Below are 15,341 nucleotides of genomic sequence, written 5' to 3' on the forward strand. Positions count from 1 at the left end.
TCAGTGTAGTACTGTTCGATATAATTCCATTTTAAAGCTTGATTACAATATCATGAAAGCCTTCATCAACTTCTTAGAGGAAATAAAACATCTTTTTTACTAAACAAACATACATATATACTCCTATTTCTGATAACTATTCTCCATCTGAATTTGTCCGTTAGCCTCGTCTTTCTTTTGATTTAATGCCCTCCTCGTCGTCCTCCACCGGAAGAAAGTCCCGAACAACGACTCCATTTCCTCCAGTGTTTTCCCTCGAGTCTCGGGGAGTAAGGTGTAAAAGAACACCCATGCCAGGCATGCGATCCCCGCATACAAAAAGAATGCCCCTCCAATAGTCACAGCGTGGCTCAAGGATAAAAATGTCATTGAAATCACACCACTGGTGACCCGATTCACTGCTACCCCCATACTGCACCCTTGGGCCCTCAACTTTAAAGGGAAAATCTCCGAGCTGTAAACCCATGTGATTGGGCCCATCCCGATCGAGAAAAGGGCCACATAAGCTAAAACCGAGCCTATACACAAAGCTATGGCCCAAATCATTCTATGGTCCGAGTTCGAAATAATAGTCAGCCCAGTGGCGAGGCCCACCAGGCTCAAAATCATTCCCGCCACACTCGATAGAAGCAACGGTCGACGCCCTATCTTGTCCAACATAAACGTTGCCACCAAGATGAACATCGTTTTGGTGAATCCGACAGCCATCGTCGCGAGTAGCTTATCCGTATCTTTCTTAATCCCCGCCTTCTCGAATATATCCGGGCTGTAAAGCACCACGGAGTCGATCCCGCTCGCCTGCTGGAAGAAGTGTATCCCCACGCCGCACATCAGGATGTGGCGAACGGCGGGCGTGGGGTGGAGGAGGAGCTCGCGCCAAACACCTTCTCCATGGTGCTTTTTGGGGACTGAAACGATGTCGTCGTTGCAGTTCTCAGGTATTCCAGCTGCTTGTTTGATGTCATCTAGTCTTAATTTGGATTCTTCCGGCGAATCGGAGGTTTTGTCGAGCACTCGTTTAGCGTCGCTGAGTCGGCCTTGCATTACGAGCCAACGCGGCGACTCGGCATGGCGAGGACGGCTGCGGCAATGAATACAGAGGGGATCGCGCCGACTCCAAGCATGAATCGCCACCCTATGTTCGTTGGGAGCTTTGAGAATCCATAATTAGAGACGTAGCCAAGAAGTATACCTGTGAAACATGAAACGAGTCATCATGTAATTCAAATCTACTTAAAGCAAGCATACTAATATAAAAACTCATGCATTTCATATCTAAGAAAATATAAAATTATAATTTAAAAAATAATTCTATAAAATTATCATGAAGAAATATATATATTTGCTTGAGTTTATTATAACTAAAATGTGTGTTTTCAAGCTAAAAACGAAGATTAGATCGGTACATTTTAATGATTTAGAGGACTTTTAATTAAGTTTATTACAAACAACTTCTAAGCTGGTTGGCCGCTCATAACTTGTTTGACCAAATTAGTATCAAACAACAAGAGTAGGTATCTTGTGAGACGGTCTCGAAAATCTTTATCTGTGAGACATGTCAACCCTACTGAGATTCACAATAAAAAGAAGGCAAAAACTTGTGTGAGACGGTCTAACGGGTCGTATTTGTGAGACGAATCTTTTATTTGGGTCACCCATGAAAAAGTATTACTTTTTATGCTAAGAGTATTACTTTTTATTGTGAATATGGGTAGGGTTGACCCGTCTCACAAATTATGATCCGTGATACGGTCTCACATGAGACCCACTCTAAAAAGAAATATTTTAGCATAAAAAATAATATTTTTTCATTGATGACCCAAATAAGAGACTTATCTCACAAAATACAACTCGTGAGACCGTTTCACATAAGTTTTTGTCATCAAAACAAAGTTAAAGAGTTTAGAAAACGTTTTGTAAAACTTCAACCAACATCTCTCAGAAAATAAATGGACGTTTTCGACAACCTTATCATATGACTTTTATTTAAATTATTTTACTACAAAATAATGTAAAAATAATTTTATTATATTTCCATAATTTACTTTATATTATCAAATCGTGAACAACTTTATTTGACGTAACGTCAAGTTATGTAAGTTTCAGCACGAAAACATAACATTTTGTTAAGTCACGATCAGTGTATGGGTACGAAAAAGGGGAACCATTCATTTAAACAAGTTGTGGGCACACATTTTGTAACCAATCAATAAAATTCAAATATTAAAAAATAATTATTGTTTTTTATAAAATATTTATATGTATGTCACATAAAAAAATTAAAATAAAATAAGAGGATATTGACAAAAACTTATGTGATACGTTCTCACGAATCGTATTTTGTGACACCGATATCATATTTGGGTCATCCATAAAAAAATATTACTTTTTATGCTAATAATATTACCTTTTATTGTGAATATCGGTAGGGTTGACTCGTCTCACAGATAAAAATTCGTGAGACTGTCTCAAAAGAGATCTTCTCAAGGGTAACATACAGTCCAAATAATAGTGTGTCTAATTAATTTTAGAGATTTTTTAAATTAATATTGTGGTTTTTTTATTTTAGATTAATCTATTTCTCTTACTCTAAATGTAAAATTTAGCTCATTTAATAAAATAATTATATTTAAATTCAGACTTTGAATAATTTGATTCTTTATTATATGCACGCAGGTACACACAATCTTTATTATATTATATTGTAAAAATTATTCTTATTATTTCTGACAGCAAAGCTCAAAATTTTCCACACCTACCAATCATATATGTCCTTCACGCCTCTTGGACAAGCTCTCACTTATTTTTTTTTCACGGGGACTACAAGTATTTGGCTTCTTCCTAAAAAAGAAAAAAATTATTTTGCCCCCTCTATTTTTAATTAAATGCCAAAATATTTTCTATTTATAAATATAAATTTTAAATAAATTGTGTCTCCTATTTTAATTCATCGTTGAAAGCTAAAATAAATTGGATTAGACATAATCAGACTAAAAGTAATAGTTGTTAAGAGTTGTATATCAAGGTTTGTGTTATTAGACTCGTGAGTTCGGACAAGTGTTTGTCAATATGTTAACAAGTCTTACCATTTCTTAATTGTTGGTTCTGTTCCCGAAGAGACAGTATTATATGTGTAACGAAACTCTTTTACGAGACACGTAATCAACAAGATCAAATGACACAACGTCAACAAAACTTTTCAATAAGTCCTATATTTGAGTACTACTATTACTTATATACGATTAACCCAACAAAATTAATCTTAATTTTAAATAATATATAGGATATTTTTAGCATATCATGAATAATAATCAAAATTAAGATGAATTATATTTATATATATATATATATATATATATATATATATATATATATATATATATATATATATATATATATATATTCAAAAAAAGAGAGAACAAAAACCACGTAAAACACGAGTGAAGCACAGAAAACTAAGACGGAAGGTAGAAAATTATAGCATACCAAAATTGATGAACACTTCCGGGAAAGAAGTGAGGAAGCCCCGGGAGGATGCCGGCGCAACCTCCGCCGTGTACACCGGTGCAATCATCAAGGCGTAGCCGACACCTATGCCAGCCACAAACCGACCCACCATGAGGAAGGCGTAGTTGGTGGCAAATCCCATGAGCAGGGCGCCGGCGAAGAATATTGCTCCGGCGAATATTATGGTGTAGCGACGGCCGATCCAGTCGGAAGTGCGGCCGGCTGCGGCAGAGCCGAGGAGAGAGTACAGGTTCAGAATCCCCATTATCACTTCTTTTTGCACGTCACTCATGGGAATGGTCTTCCGGATGTAGAGTATGGCTCCACTCATCACTCCTATATCTGAAATATATATATACACACAGAAATATGAATACATACACAACAAAAGTTGAATATATTTTCGGGTAGCAATCTACCAAAATTTCCCGCAAAAACTTTAATTTTTAGGTAAGTTTTTTTATATATAATAATATCAGTAATATATTCCCAAAACTTGGGGTGTAAAAATGAGAGAGACAAGAATCATATGTACCATATCCAAGTAAGATGGAGGTCATGGAGGCTAAGAAAGAGCATGCCAAAGCATACTTGTTTCTCTTCGGTTTCGCTGGTGGGTCGAAAGCCGGGATGGGTTGAACATGGCCGGAGGAGACACCATGTTTACCGTCGGCCATCATGTTGGTGGCGACGGCGACGGCGACGGCGGTTGTTTGGACTGGGAGAACGAGTTACTTGAATAGAACTAGTTAGTTAAAATGCACGCATGGAGTTGAGTGAATTGGGTATAAATAGAAGAATGACGTTGCCTTGGGATAAAATCAATATTTTGACCCGGACCGAACCTGTCGATTTTAAAATAGTATTTTACAGATTGAAATATGGTTATATCATAACTACTACCTGAACTACGTTGATGAAAGATAAATAAAATAATTAAACTTATATAAAAATATTTATACATAATCCATAAAATATATTAAAAATTGAATTACAAGCTAGGACACGTGCTTGTTTGTATTTGTTTGAAAAGTGACTACGACAAGAACGTTTCGAATAATAATACGTAAGGTAGCATCAAAGTGTATACATCGTATTTATTTATAGTTATAATTATTGGAAAAATTTGGACTTGTGAATGAAAATTGTGACTTGAACTAAAAAGAGAGATAAAGGGAATAATGCATAAATTAAAGGTTCGATTTGAAATTAAAGGAGACCATTCACCATTTACCTCCTCGTGAACATCGTTTTAATGGTGTGTTTAGTGATGATCATCAATATATGGTAACGGAGTAGTGAGCTTTAAGTGTGGCGGAGCCAGGAATATGGCGCTATCCGGGTTAAAATTTTAAACTCTAACTTCCTTTAATATTTTAAATTGATCTACCGGCTAATATCAAATTTAACCAAAATTATACAAAAAAAAAATTTAAAAAATGGACCGCCCGGGCTAAAGCCCGGGTACAAGAGGCTGTAGCTCCGCCTCTGCCTTGAATGTTAGTTAATTGAGGTGTTGATGTCTCACTTTCAAACTATAAATAACGAGTCTATTTTCACAATCTAAATGCTTGATTTTTTCTAATCAATCGACTTATATTCTCTCAAAATTTGTTATAATGTTTCTATGCTTTTAATTGTTATTGATTTTGAACCGTTGAATCCTATCGCGAGTGATAATTTATTTTGATTCGAGTTTTTGTTTTTGTTTTTTTTATTAAAGTGCTGGTTCATGTCGTTGGACTGATAATTGGAACTAAACTTCTGCCTTTGTTGTATAGTGAATCAGGTTAGATGTTTCGGAGTTTCTTGACTAGAAATACAAAAGTGTCGTAGGTGTCACAGATCTTTATCTGTAAAAAAAGATCTGCGAGTTCGGTCAACTGTACTAATATTTATAATAATAAATAATATTTTTTGCAACAAAATATTCATAAATTACACAAATAAAATATCTGTATCACAAAATTAACTCGTGATATCGTCTCACACAACATTTTGTGACAACAATGAGGTATAGGTTCCAGAAAATTTCTGGTAGGAGATTTTTTTGGATTCAGATATGATCGTTCATACAAATCGTATAGAGCTCTCTTCGACTTAAATTAATTATATGTATTTTTCCTTTATTACTTTTTTTTTAAAAAAAATGTTCCATTAATTAAATTTTTTTGGGACGAACCTTATCCTAATTATATCCCATTTCTCATTTCCAAAAATATGAGAAATATTTAAAATCTTAATAGGTCTCTTGTGATACGGTCTTACGGATCTTTATCCGTGAGACTGATTAATAATGTCTATATATATAATAATAAGTCATAGTTTTGGCATATAAAATAATATTTTTAATGGTTGACACAAAATTGACACGTAAGACAGTCTCACGTAATTTTTTAACATTAGATTCTCCAATTCAGTCAATATAATGCTTAATTTTCAACATCCAACTTCACATTTTGGTATGATTAGATTAAATAATCATGTACGCATGTGCACTTAGTACGTACGTGTACAGATATGAGATTTCAAATTTGTTCTGGTATGACTATATTAAATAATATTAATTTTTTAAGAAATATGTAATTTATTTAAATAAATGAAACGATGTGGAATATACCGTCGTAATGTGTGCACAAATATTAAATTAATTAATTAAGCTGCAACGTAGGATGATTCTTCTTTACAAAATTAATATTCAACTTGTCTCAAATACATATAATATATTGACAAAAACTTGTGTGAGACAGTTTTACGGATCGTATTTTTCGAGACAGATCCCTTAATTAGATCATCCATGAAAAAATATTACTTTTTACACTAAGAGTAATATTTTTTATTGTGAATATCAGTGGAGTTGAACCGTCTCACAGATAAAGATTCATGAGACCGTCTCACAATAAACTTACTCTCGTTAGAAATAACAACAATAAGTTACCAAACAAAATATTCATTTAACTTACTCAATTCCCAACAAATAGAACGGATCTGGATCCTATCCAAACCTAATCGTCCACGACTCAACTCAAATGTTCGCAAGCTTGTTTAATAGGCCGAAACATGTCTCATGCGCACCTTGACAATAGTTCGAGAATTCGGGTGCTCGGGAATTCCGAACTAATACTCGAGACTCTGCTGTTCGATATCAATCATTTTTTTTACTATTAAAATATTATATCTCCATTGTATCCGAAGAAACAATCACAATTGGTGATTTTGTGAACGTTTTCATAAAAAAAAAAATAAGTTGATCATAGTTATTTTAAAAAAATCCCGGATTTTCAGAAGTTAAAAGTGACCAAACATATTAAAGTCAATGTATGATAAATTAAATAGAGAGAGGTCAACAACGATGGGCTGAGAATTGAAATTGATGGATTGGTACAATGAAGCCCCACGCCTCACTGTTTTCTACGTTTGTTATTTTGTGCAGCTGTAATAATGCGATGGACACCCACTTCTCCTATAGCAATTTTAATTTAAAATTATAATTTTTCTTCTTTTTTTAAATATTATTTTTATTATATTTATTTAAAAAATAGTTTGTTTTAGACACGTCTTCCATTTATCTGTTTGTAGAAAAGTGTTTGGCTCGTCTCATTCGTTGACTTAAGGAGGAGTCCTGTTCTCACATTAGTCGACCGGCTAAATCAAGAAATTGTGGTTGCAATAATTAATAATTATTAACCTCATATGCTCGTGTGTGATTCAGTCGGTTAGTATTAATAATTATTAATTATTGCAACCACAATTTCTTGATTTAGCCGGTCGACTAATGTGTTATATGTGTATATATATATATATATATATATATATATATATATATATATATATATAATGTGTTAAAAGATCAATTAATTATTACTAGATAAAAAACTATAACTTATGATATTGGTGTAATTCAAATATTTGTGAGACGGTCTCACGAATTTATGAATGAGACGGATCAACACTACCGATATTCACGATAAAAAGTAATATTTTTTAATGGATTACCCAAATAAGAGATCTGTCTCACAAAATACGACCTGTGAGACCGTTTAACACAAGTTTTTGTCATCTTTTAAATTGTATAACATCTTAAACATTTAAATTGATATTGTAACGCCCCAGAATTCGACGACTGTCCTCAATGTATCAAGGCGGGTCTTTCCAGCGTGTTTATGTACTCACTCACACGCACCTTGGGAAACTTCCCAGGAGGTCAATCATCCCAAAATTGCCCCAAGTCAAGCATGCTTAACTTTGGAGTTCTTATGTGATGAGCTACCGAAAAGAAGATGCACCTTCTTGATATGAGTAGTACCAATCAAATCTTTTAAGCCTCCTCAACTATACGTCCATTACATTGAACAATCTCGGAATCCTCTCATTCCGGTGTGAGATCGGTTCATTCATGTTCCCTCCACCTAGAAGCCTGTCAGGAGCCGCTCATTGTCCGTGCAACCTCATGGCACCGACGATCACCCCCCGTCCTCTTCGGCCCCGGGCCTCACAAATATCCTGCAAGGATAATTATTACGACTCAACAATCTTCATCCCAATAATTAAATTACTTCCAATCAATGATAATCGAACATGTAACATTGGCTTTGATATCAATCGTTATGATCAAACACTTAACACTAATTCGAAATATATAGTTTGTGATTACGGTATAACTCAAATATTTTAAATTGTATAAGAAATGAAACATCACGTTTTGCTGCCTCTCTTGCAAAATCAATTATTGCACTCCAACCGAGTGAACAAATTTCAATAATTTAATTGATTCAATCATTAATTTTAAAAATTTAGCAACTGCCGTGAATTCACAAACAAAAGAAAACAAAAAAAGAGGTATAGTGTTTGTTATTGGTAACGAGTTGTGAATAAAGTTACGAGGCGATTGTTTTGTGAGGGAAGCAGACAAGGAGATATAATTTTTACCGTTGAGAGAAAATTGTTGATAAGATGGAGGTTATTTTAGGCAAATCCAAAATTATTCAGTGATTCTATTCAGTCAATATATTGTATTATATAATATTTGGGTACAAATCATCATATAAATAATATTATAACGTTTGTTAGAATACAAAAATTTGTGTGAGACAGTTTCACATGTCGTATTTTATTAGACGAGTCTCTTATTTGGGCCATAATGAAAAATATTATTTTTTATGCTAAAAGTATTATTTTTTATTGTGAATATCGATATGGTTGATCTGTCCAACAGATAAAGATTCGTGAGATCGTCTTACAAGAGACCTACTCTTATTAGAGATGCTCACGATGTGGTTTGGGCGATATTTTTTCTTAAACGCAAACTGAATTCACATGTTGGGATCGGTTTAATTTTTTTTTCTTCCCTAAATTAAGGTTTTTTAAGTAAAATTTAAGGCAAAAACTTGTGTGAGACGGTCTCACTGGTCGTATTCGTGAGACGGATCTCTTATTTGGGTTATCCATGAAAAAGTATTACTATTTATGCTAAGAGTATTACTTTTTATTGTGATTATGGGTAGGGTTGACCCGTCTCACAGATTAAGATCCGTGAGACGGTCTCACATGAGACTAACTCAAAATTTAATGTGCGGTTTCGAAAGGTGTCAGACAATTATACGATTTTAATTTTTTATAGTTATATAATGTATTAACTAAAAAAAAATCATAATCGATTGACATAAGAACCAGTTAAACGCCACGTTTTCCATTCTTTGTTTAAAGAAAAATGTTTGGATTGTCTCATTCATTGACTTGACGACTCCCATTCGGCGGGCTAGATCAGAAATTGTGATCCCGATATTTGACAATTACTAACATAATTTTGGTATTATATTAATTTTATAAGATAAATTTACACTTGGTTCGAGACATGAAAATGTTTTATTTTTAATTAAAAATATTAATTTTGACTCTAATTATAGATCAGATCAACCCGTATAATCGTATGACGAATATAAATTTGTGAGGTTGTCTTATAACAGATCTGCCCGTTTTATTTAAATAATATTATTGTTTCCGCTATAATAAATCATCATATTCTATGGAATATAATCCTTTAAAATAAGTTTCATCTTTATTTTTATTTTTTTTTATAAAAAGTATAGTACAATTTTTTTAAAGTAAAATAAGTTTCATCTTTTTAGTTTTTACAAATCGTTCGCGCTTCTAAATCCAAATCCGTATTTTATACCATATATTATATTATATAATAAATAATGGGTATAAAATAACCACATAATAATAATAGTAATAATAAAAATATAATAATAATAATTTATGTGCAGAGAAAAAAGAAAATTGGGATATATAATATATGTCGACGAGATCTCTTCCGTGTCAACTTAAAAGTGGCAAAACTGCTAAGGTTAATAAGGGATCAAGATGCCACCAACCCAATGGAATTTGTTAAAAATTAGGACTAAAAAACCTCAAAATTCAACATGGGCTCACAAATTTTTAATAAAGTAAGATCAACAGAATAATAAATTTAACAAAGAAATAGAGAATCTGGTATTTTCATAATAAATAAACATTTCTCTACGATTTTGATCTTTATGTTTCAAAAATGAGTTTTAAGTGACAAATTTGGTTTATTGTTGCATTTTTAGTTTTTTTTATGATTGTTTATGTGATATTGGACACATCGGTGCAATACTGAAGTAGAACTGGAATTGCTCAAAAAGCAAAGATTACATGGTAGATTTAGTTATCATATCAAAATTTTAAATTTCAGTTTTATATATATTATCGAAATATTAAAAAAAACTAATCTATAAAATCTCAACTTCCGTGAAGCTCGACTGGTCATTGGTTGAATCCCTTATTCGATCGGAAGGCTGCTTTTTTTTTTTTTTAAGAAAAGATCCATGAAAACTCACAACTTTTGTCAAACTTTTTGTCAAATAGCACCATCAAGCTTCTAAGCGTCGCTTAACGGGGCATAGACGTCTCTCTCACGGCCCTTGAAATATGTAAGGCACATGAGCATCCTCTGCACAAGGAGGATAAAGAAGAAGTTCACAAGTTAGATCATATCAAAGTTGTTGTTATGTTGTTTCTCGTTGTGTTATTTCATTCAGATTGATTGATATTTAAATCACAAATCTCGAAAATGTGATCGAGAGATACTTTTTACCGGTACAAATCCATGAAAACTCGCAACTCAAATCAAACAACGATGGCTCTGGAAAAATCTAGGGCTCAGAAGAGGGGCCTCAACACCTCTGGGAGCCGTCTAAGTGCTTCCCCTACAGCCTAGATTGTTCTAATATATCTTCTAAGCGCCTCAGTGCCTCTCCTAAGCCCATGAAACAATCCGTTTTGAGTTTCATATACTTCTTATCTTAATTTCCATTCATTAAATTTTAAATATATGAACAACACTAGATGGATCTGTCACACCCCGAAACTCGGAATTGACATCGGCGTTGTTTAACAATCACACAATCGAAACAACAAGCCTTTCGTAGCAAAGTATAAACCGAACCAGTTTATATATCATAATTTCAACCCAAAGGAAACATTGTCTTTTACAACAAAAATCACTAATCGACAGAAATAAGTGCGGAAGCGTCTTACACAATAATAAGCAATAAATTCGAAATATAACTACTAATGATCTCACGAATCACTAGCCCCAAGACTGCTCAGGCTCTTCATCCTCAACCTGTTCTTAGGACTTATCTGGGAGGGGAGAGTAAGGGTGATGAGTATTTTGGGAAATACTCAGCCAATGGGGGACATTGAACACAACATAACAATTTTATAACATTTTGCAAACATACATATAAATACAACATGCTTTTCATAAACGTAACATCGTATCCGAAACATAACAATACTGCGATTTTTCACCTTTAATGGTTTACTGACATCAGTCCCTAAGTTTTAATCCTCTAAGGGGGCGAGACCATAAAACGGTTATATCCCACCGTTGAAGGTCATATGTTGGAATTCCACCCATTTTCAAGGAGTCCTCACAGTGCCAAATATAACGTACCAAAATTTCGTAAAAAAAAAACGTATAGACGGGACACGGAGCTCGACCGAATCTTTAAAAACGGAACATGCAAAAACCGAAATTTTCATACACATAAAACCGAAAGTTTAAGCATTTAAAACAGCCCACTTACAGTATTTTTAATTGCTAGAAAACGTGGAGTGCACGATGCTAGACTTGGATCCCTTCTTGTTCTTCGATTGGGCAGCTAGCACTTCGGCTTGAATTCTTGGACGACTCTAGAACGATTTTTGTGCAGAGTCTGGCTACGGAGAAGCTGCTGAATTTCGTGGCTTTCAGCAAGAAATTTCGAAATTTAGGGTGTAGGGAATGCTAGGCTTGATGTGGTATTTATAGGGGAGGAAAAGAGAGTTAATTATGACAATCAAATCCTACCAAAATATGCTTTAATTCTCTCAATATTGACTCTAATTCCCTTGCTGATTTTCGAAAATTCAGCTACCAAATTGGTGAGATTCATTGCCCCTCAATATTTTTCGAAAATTAGGTTTCTAGGTGGGAAGGGTTTGAGCAATCTTTGATGATTTGCTTCCAAGTAGCTAAATATCTATCCAATACAATAATAAGTCCTATATCCTAGTGCAAAATTTCGAAATCTTGGGTTGTATCCCACCAAATCATGCATTATTCAATTTCTTTAAGTCTTTGCCTTGCGCAATCTCCCATGATCTTAAATTATTTCTCCTAAATATAAAACTTACATGCACAAGTGCAAATATCATTGACTTGAATCTTTCCAACAATTAATTCCGAAGGTGCATATCTTATTAATATACAAAAATCAAATCCTATAATTTCTTTACAATTATAATTGCATGGCTAAAAAAAATCGGGTCTTACAGGATCCATGACAAAAATGGATAATTCTAAACCTCAACAAAGTGTATGGGACGTGGGAACTCGAAAATATTAGGGATAAATTGTGATACATAAAAATTGGTCACCAAATCAACATATTAGCCTAGGACTTAGGAGTTGAACATAAATGAATCAATATATTTATATACATCAGAATCTCACAATAAATATTTATAAAAATAATGATAATTCTTTACTTGTCACTTCAACAATAGAAAGAGATCTATGTACCCCCACAATTTTCTGGCCAAAAATCAAAGGACGGTTGTTCGATTCAATTTTTTTTTACGAATTAAACTTATAATCGTAAGAGTATCACATGCTCAAGTCATCTTTTCTTCACATATCAGACAATATATCACTCTAGCTAATTAAACATACATTTGCTTGTTATACGAGTCGAGTTATGTAAGAGATTATCAATTTTAGATAAACAATTTAATAAAACTTCAGATGAAAAATGATCAGAACACAAAAAACAAAAACAAAATTATCGGATGAAAACCAAACCGTGACAAGTTACATGACTAAAACTCAAAAACAAAACAAACTTATTAGACCAAAATTACAATTTTTCGTTGTTAAAATCTAATTAATTTTCACAATTATTAAATGATACTCATTTTAAATAAATCAAATTAATTATAAAAAATATTCAACAAACTCGTGCTAGTAATAAAAAAAAACACGACCATGAATACTTAAACCGACTTGGGTATGTGGTATGGTTTTTTTTTTTGATAGTCGTAGGAGTAAAATTGTATATATATTGCAGGCAAAAACTTGTGTGAGACGGTCTCAGGGGTCGTATCTGTGAGACGGATCTCTTATTTGTGTCATCCATATAAAAGTATTACTTTTTATGCTAAGAGTATTACTTTTTATTGTGAATATGGGTAGGGTTGACCCGTCTCACGGATTAAGATCCGTGAGACGGTCTCACATGAGACTCACTCTATATTGCAATGGGACATGGCAGTAGTCCACCCATGCTGCCAACGGTTACATGGCAATAAATCCAATTTCAATGTTGACCTTTTGACTAATTCAACTTCATCGTCTCCCGACAACGTATGCTAATATCAAGAGAAAAAAAAAAAGAAAATGCTGATTAATACACAAACACACAGTTTATATGTAAATTATGAAAGATTAATTGGAAAAAAAATGATTTTTTGGTCTATTAACATTTTCATTTTTGGGTTTTGATCTATTAACTTGTCAAAGTTTGGTTTTGGTACAATAACTTTTAATTTTCGGTTATTTTGGTGTAATCGTTGACGTGATGTATGACAAAGTAATAAATGTTCGATGTCACGTCGGCAATTTTCGACGTCACATAAGTATTTTTTAGTTCTGCATCAGCGATTGGACTAAAATAACATAAAATTAAGAGTTATTATGCTATTACCAAATTTTGAAAAATTAGTATAGCAAAACAAAAAAAAAATTACAAGTTAATGGACGAACAGACTATTTTTCATAAAAAAAAAAAATGTTTAGTTTACTCTTATTGATTTTTCCCATATAAATAAAGAAATCAAAGCGTAATTTTATGTATGTGTTTGTAAAATTACCAAAAACAAATATCCCAACGGATTTTCAACTATATTAGTTACTTGACTTAGGCGTTGTATATATAGTTTTAATGATATATTTTATTATAAACAAATTGCATAATTAAGGATATCATTCATTTAAAATGGACAATATTAAAATGAAATGGATAATTTAAGAATGGTTTATATAAACGAAGAGTAAGTCTCATGCGAGACCGTCTCACGGATCATAATCTGTGAGACGGGTCAACCCTACCCATATTCACAATAAAAAGTAATAATCTTAGCATAAAAAGTAATACTTTTTCATGGGTGGCTCAAATAAGAGATCTGTCTCACAAATACGACCCGTGAAATCGTCTTACACAAGTTTTTTCCATAAATGATTACATAGGAGCTTAACTTGAGAAAAATAAAACAGAAAACTAGGTTCAACATGGTCTCAGAAGTCTTTATCTATGAGATGGGTCAATCCTACTAATATTTACAATAAAAAGTAATGCTCTTAACACAAAAAGTAATATTTTTTCATGGATGACCCAAATAAAATATCCGTCTCACAAAATACGACATGTGAGACTGTCTCACGTAAATTTTTGTCTTTTGTTTTTAAATTGTTTAATACGTTGACTACGTCAAATCATGAGCTGGAATACAAAAAATAAAAATACATTTAAACAAATAAATATTTATTAAAAATTAAGAGGTTGCCACGTTGGTTATCATAAAATTTAAAAATTTGAAAGAATCACGTATCACATGCTACGAATATTTCTGACACATCCTTTTTTTTTTAAAATTTTTTAATGAGACGTTTTTGACCAGAAGTCATGCAATTTTCAAATGTATTCGATTTATTCTTTTTAAACGAACCATTTTAAAACATTAACAAAATGTATGGGAATTGGGATCTATCTAGCCGGGAATATAATTTCAAATCCAAAATTTTAATTTAACAAACTTGTTTGCGCTTACTTGAACTCGTCAATTGCTATCGCTTTTCTTTTCTTTTAACGTCCTCGCCGTCGTCCTCGACTTGAAAAAAGTCCCGAACGACGACTCCATATCCTCCGACGTTTTCCCTTGAGTCTCACCATGACACACAAGCAATACCAGCATACAAAAAGAATGTCCCTCCAATACTCAAGGATCGAAATCACGCCACTGGTGGCACGATTGGGTGCGACTCCCGTACTGCACCATTGGGTTCCGGGCCTTAGGGGAAAAACCCGATTGAGGAAAAGGCTACACAAAGATACGGCCCAAAATAGTTTATGATCTGTGTTAGAAATAATTTTCAGCCCAGTAGCGAGGCCCATTAGACTCAGCCATGCCAGACAGAAGCAACGGTCGCCTTCTCGAAGATCTCTAGGCTATACAACACCACATAGTCGATACCACTTACATGTTGG

General features: G+C 33.3%; 1 protein-coding gene across 1 annotated transcript; it reads right to left on the reverse strand.

Moving 5' to 3' along the window:
- LOC140809034 (polyol transporter 5-like) lies at positions 1-4,286 on the reverse strand. Its single transcript, XM_073166488.1, is given in 4 exon segments — positions 1-1,064; positions 1,067-1,192; positions 3,487-3,849; positions 4,043-4,286. Coding segments are annotated over 4 exon segments (1,575 nt in total). The 5' UTR covers positions 4,188-4,286; the 3' UTR covers positions 1-123.
- Positions 4,287-15,341: the final 11,055 nt, after the last annotated feature.

The sequence above is a fragment of the Primulina eburnea genome, chromosome 13 (genome assembly GCF_022965805.1).
Source record: "Primulina eburnea isolate SZY01 chromosome 13, ASM2296580v1, whole genome shotgun sequence".
Lineage (NCBI taxonomy): Eukaryota > Viridiplantae > Streptophyta > Magnoliopsida > Lamiales > Gesneriaceae > Primulina > Primulina eburnea.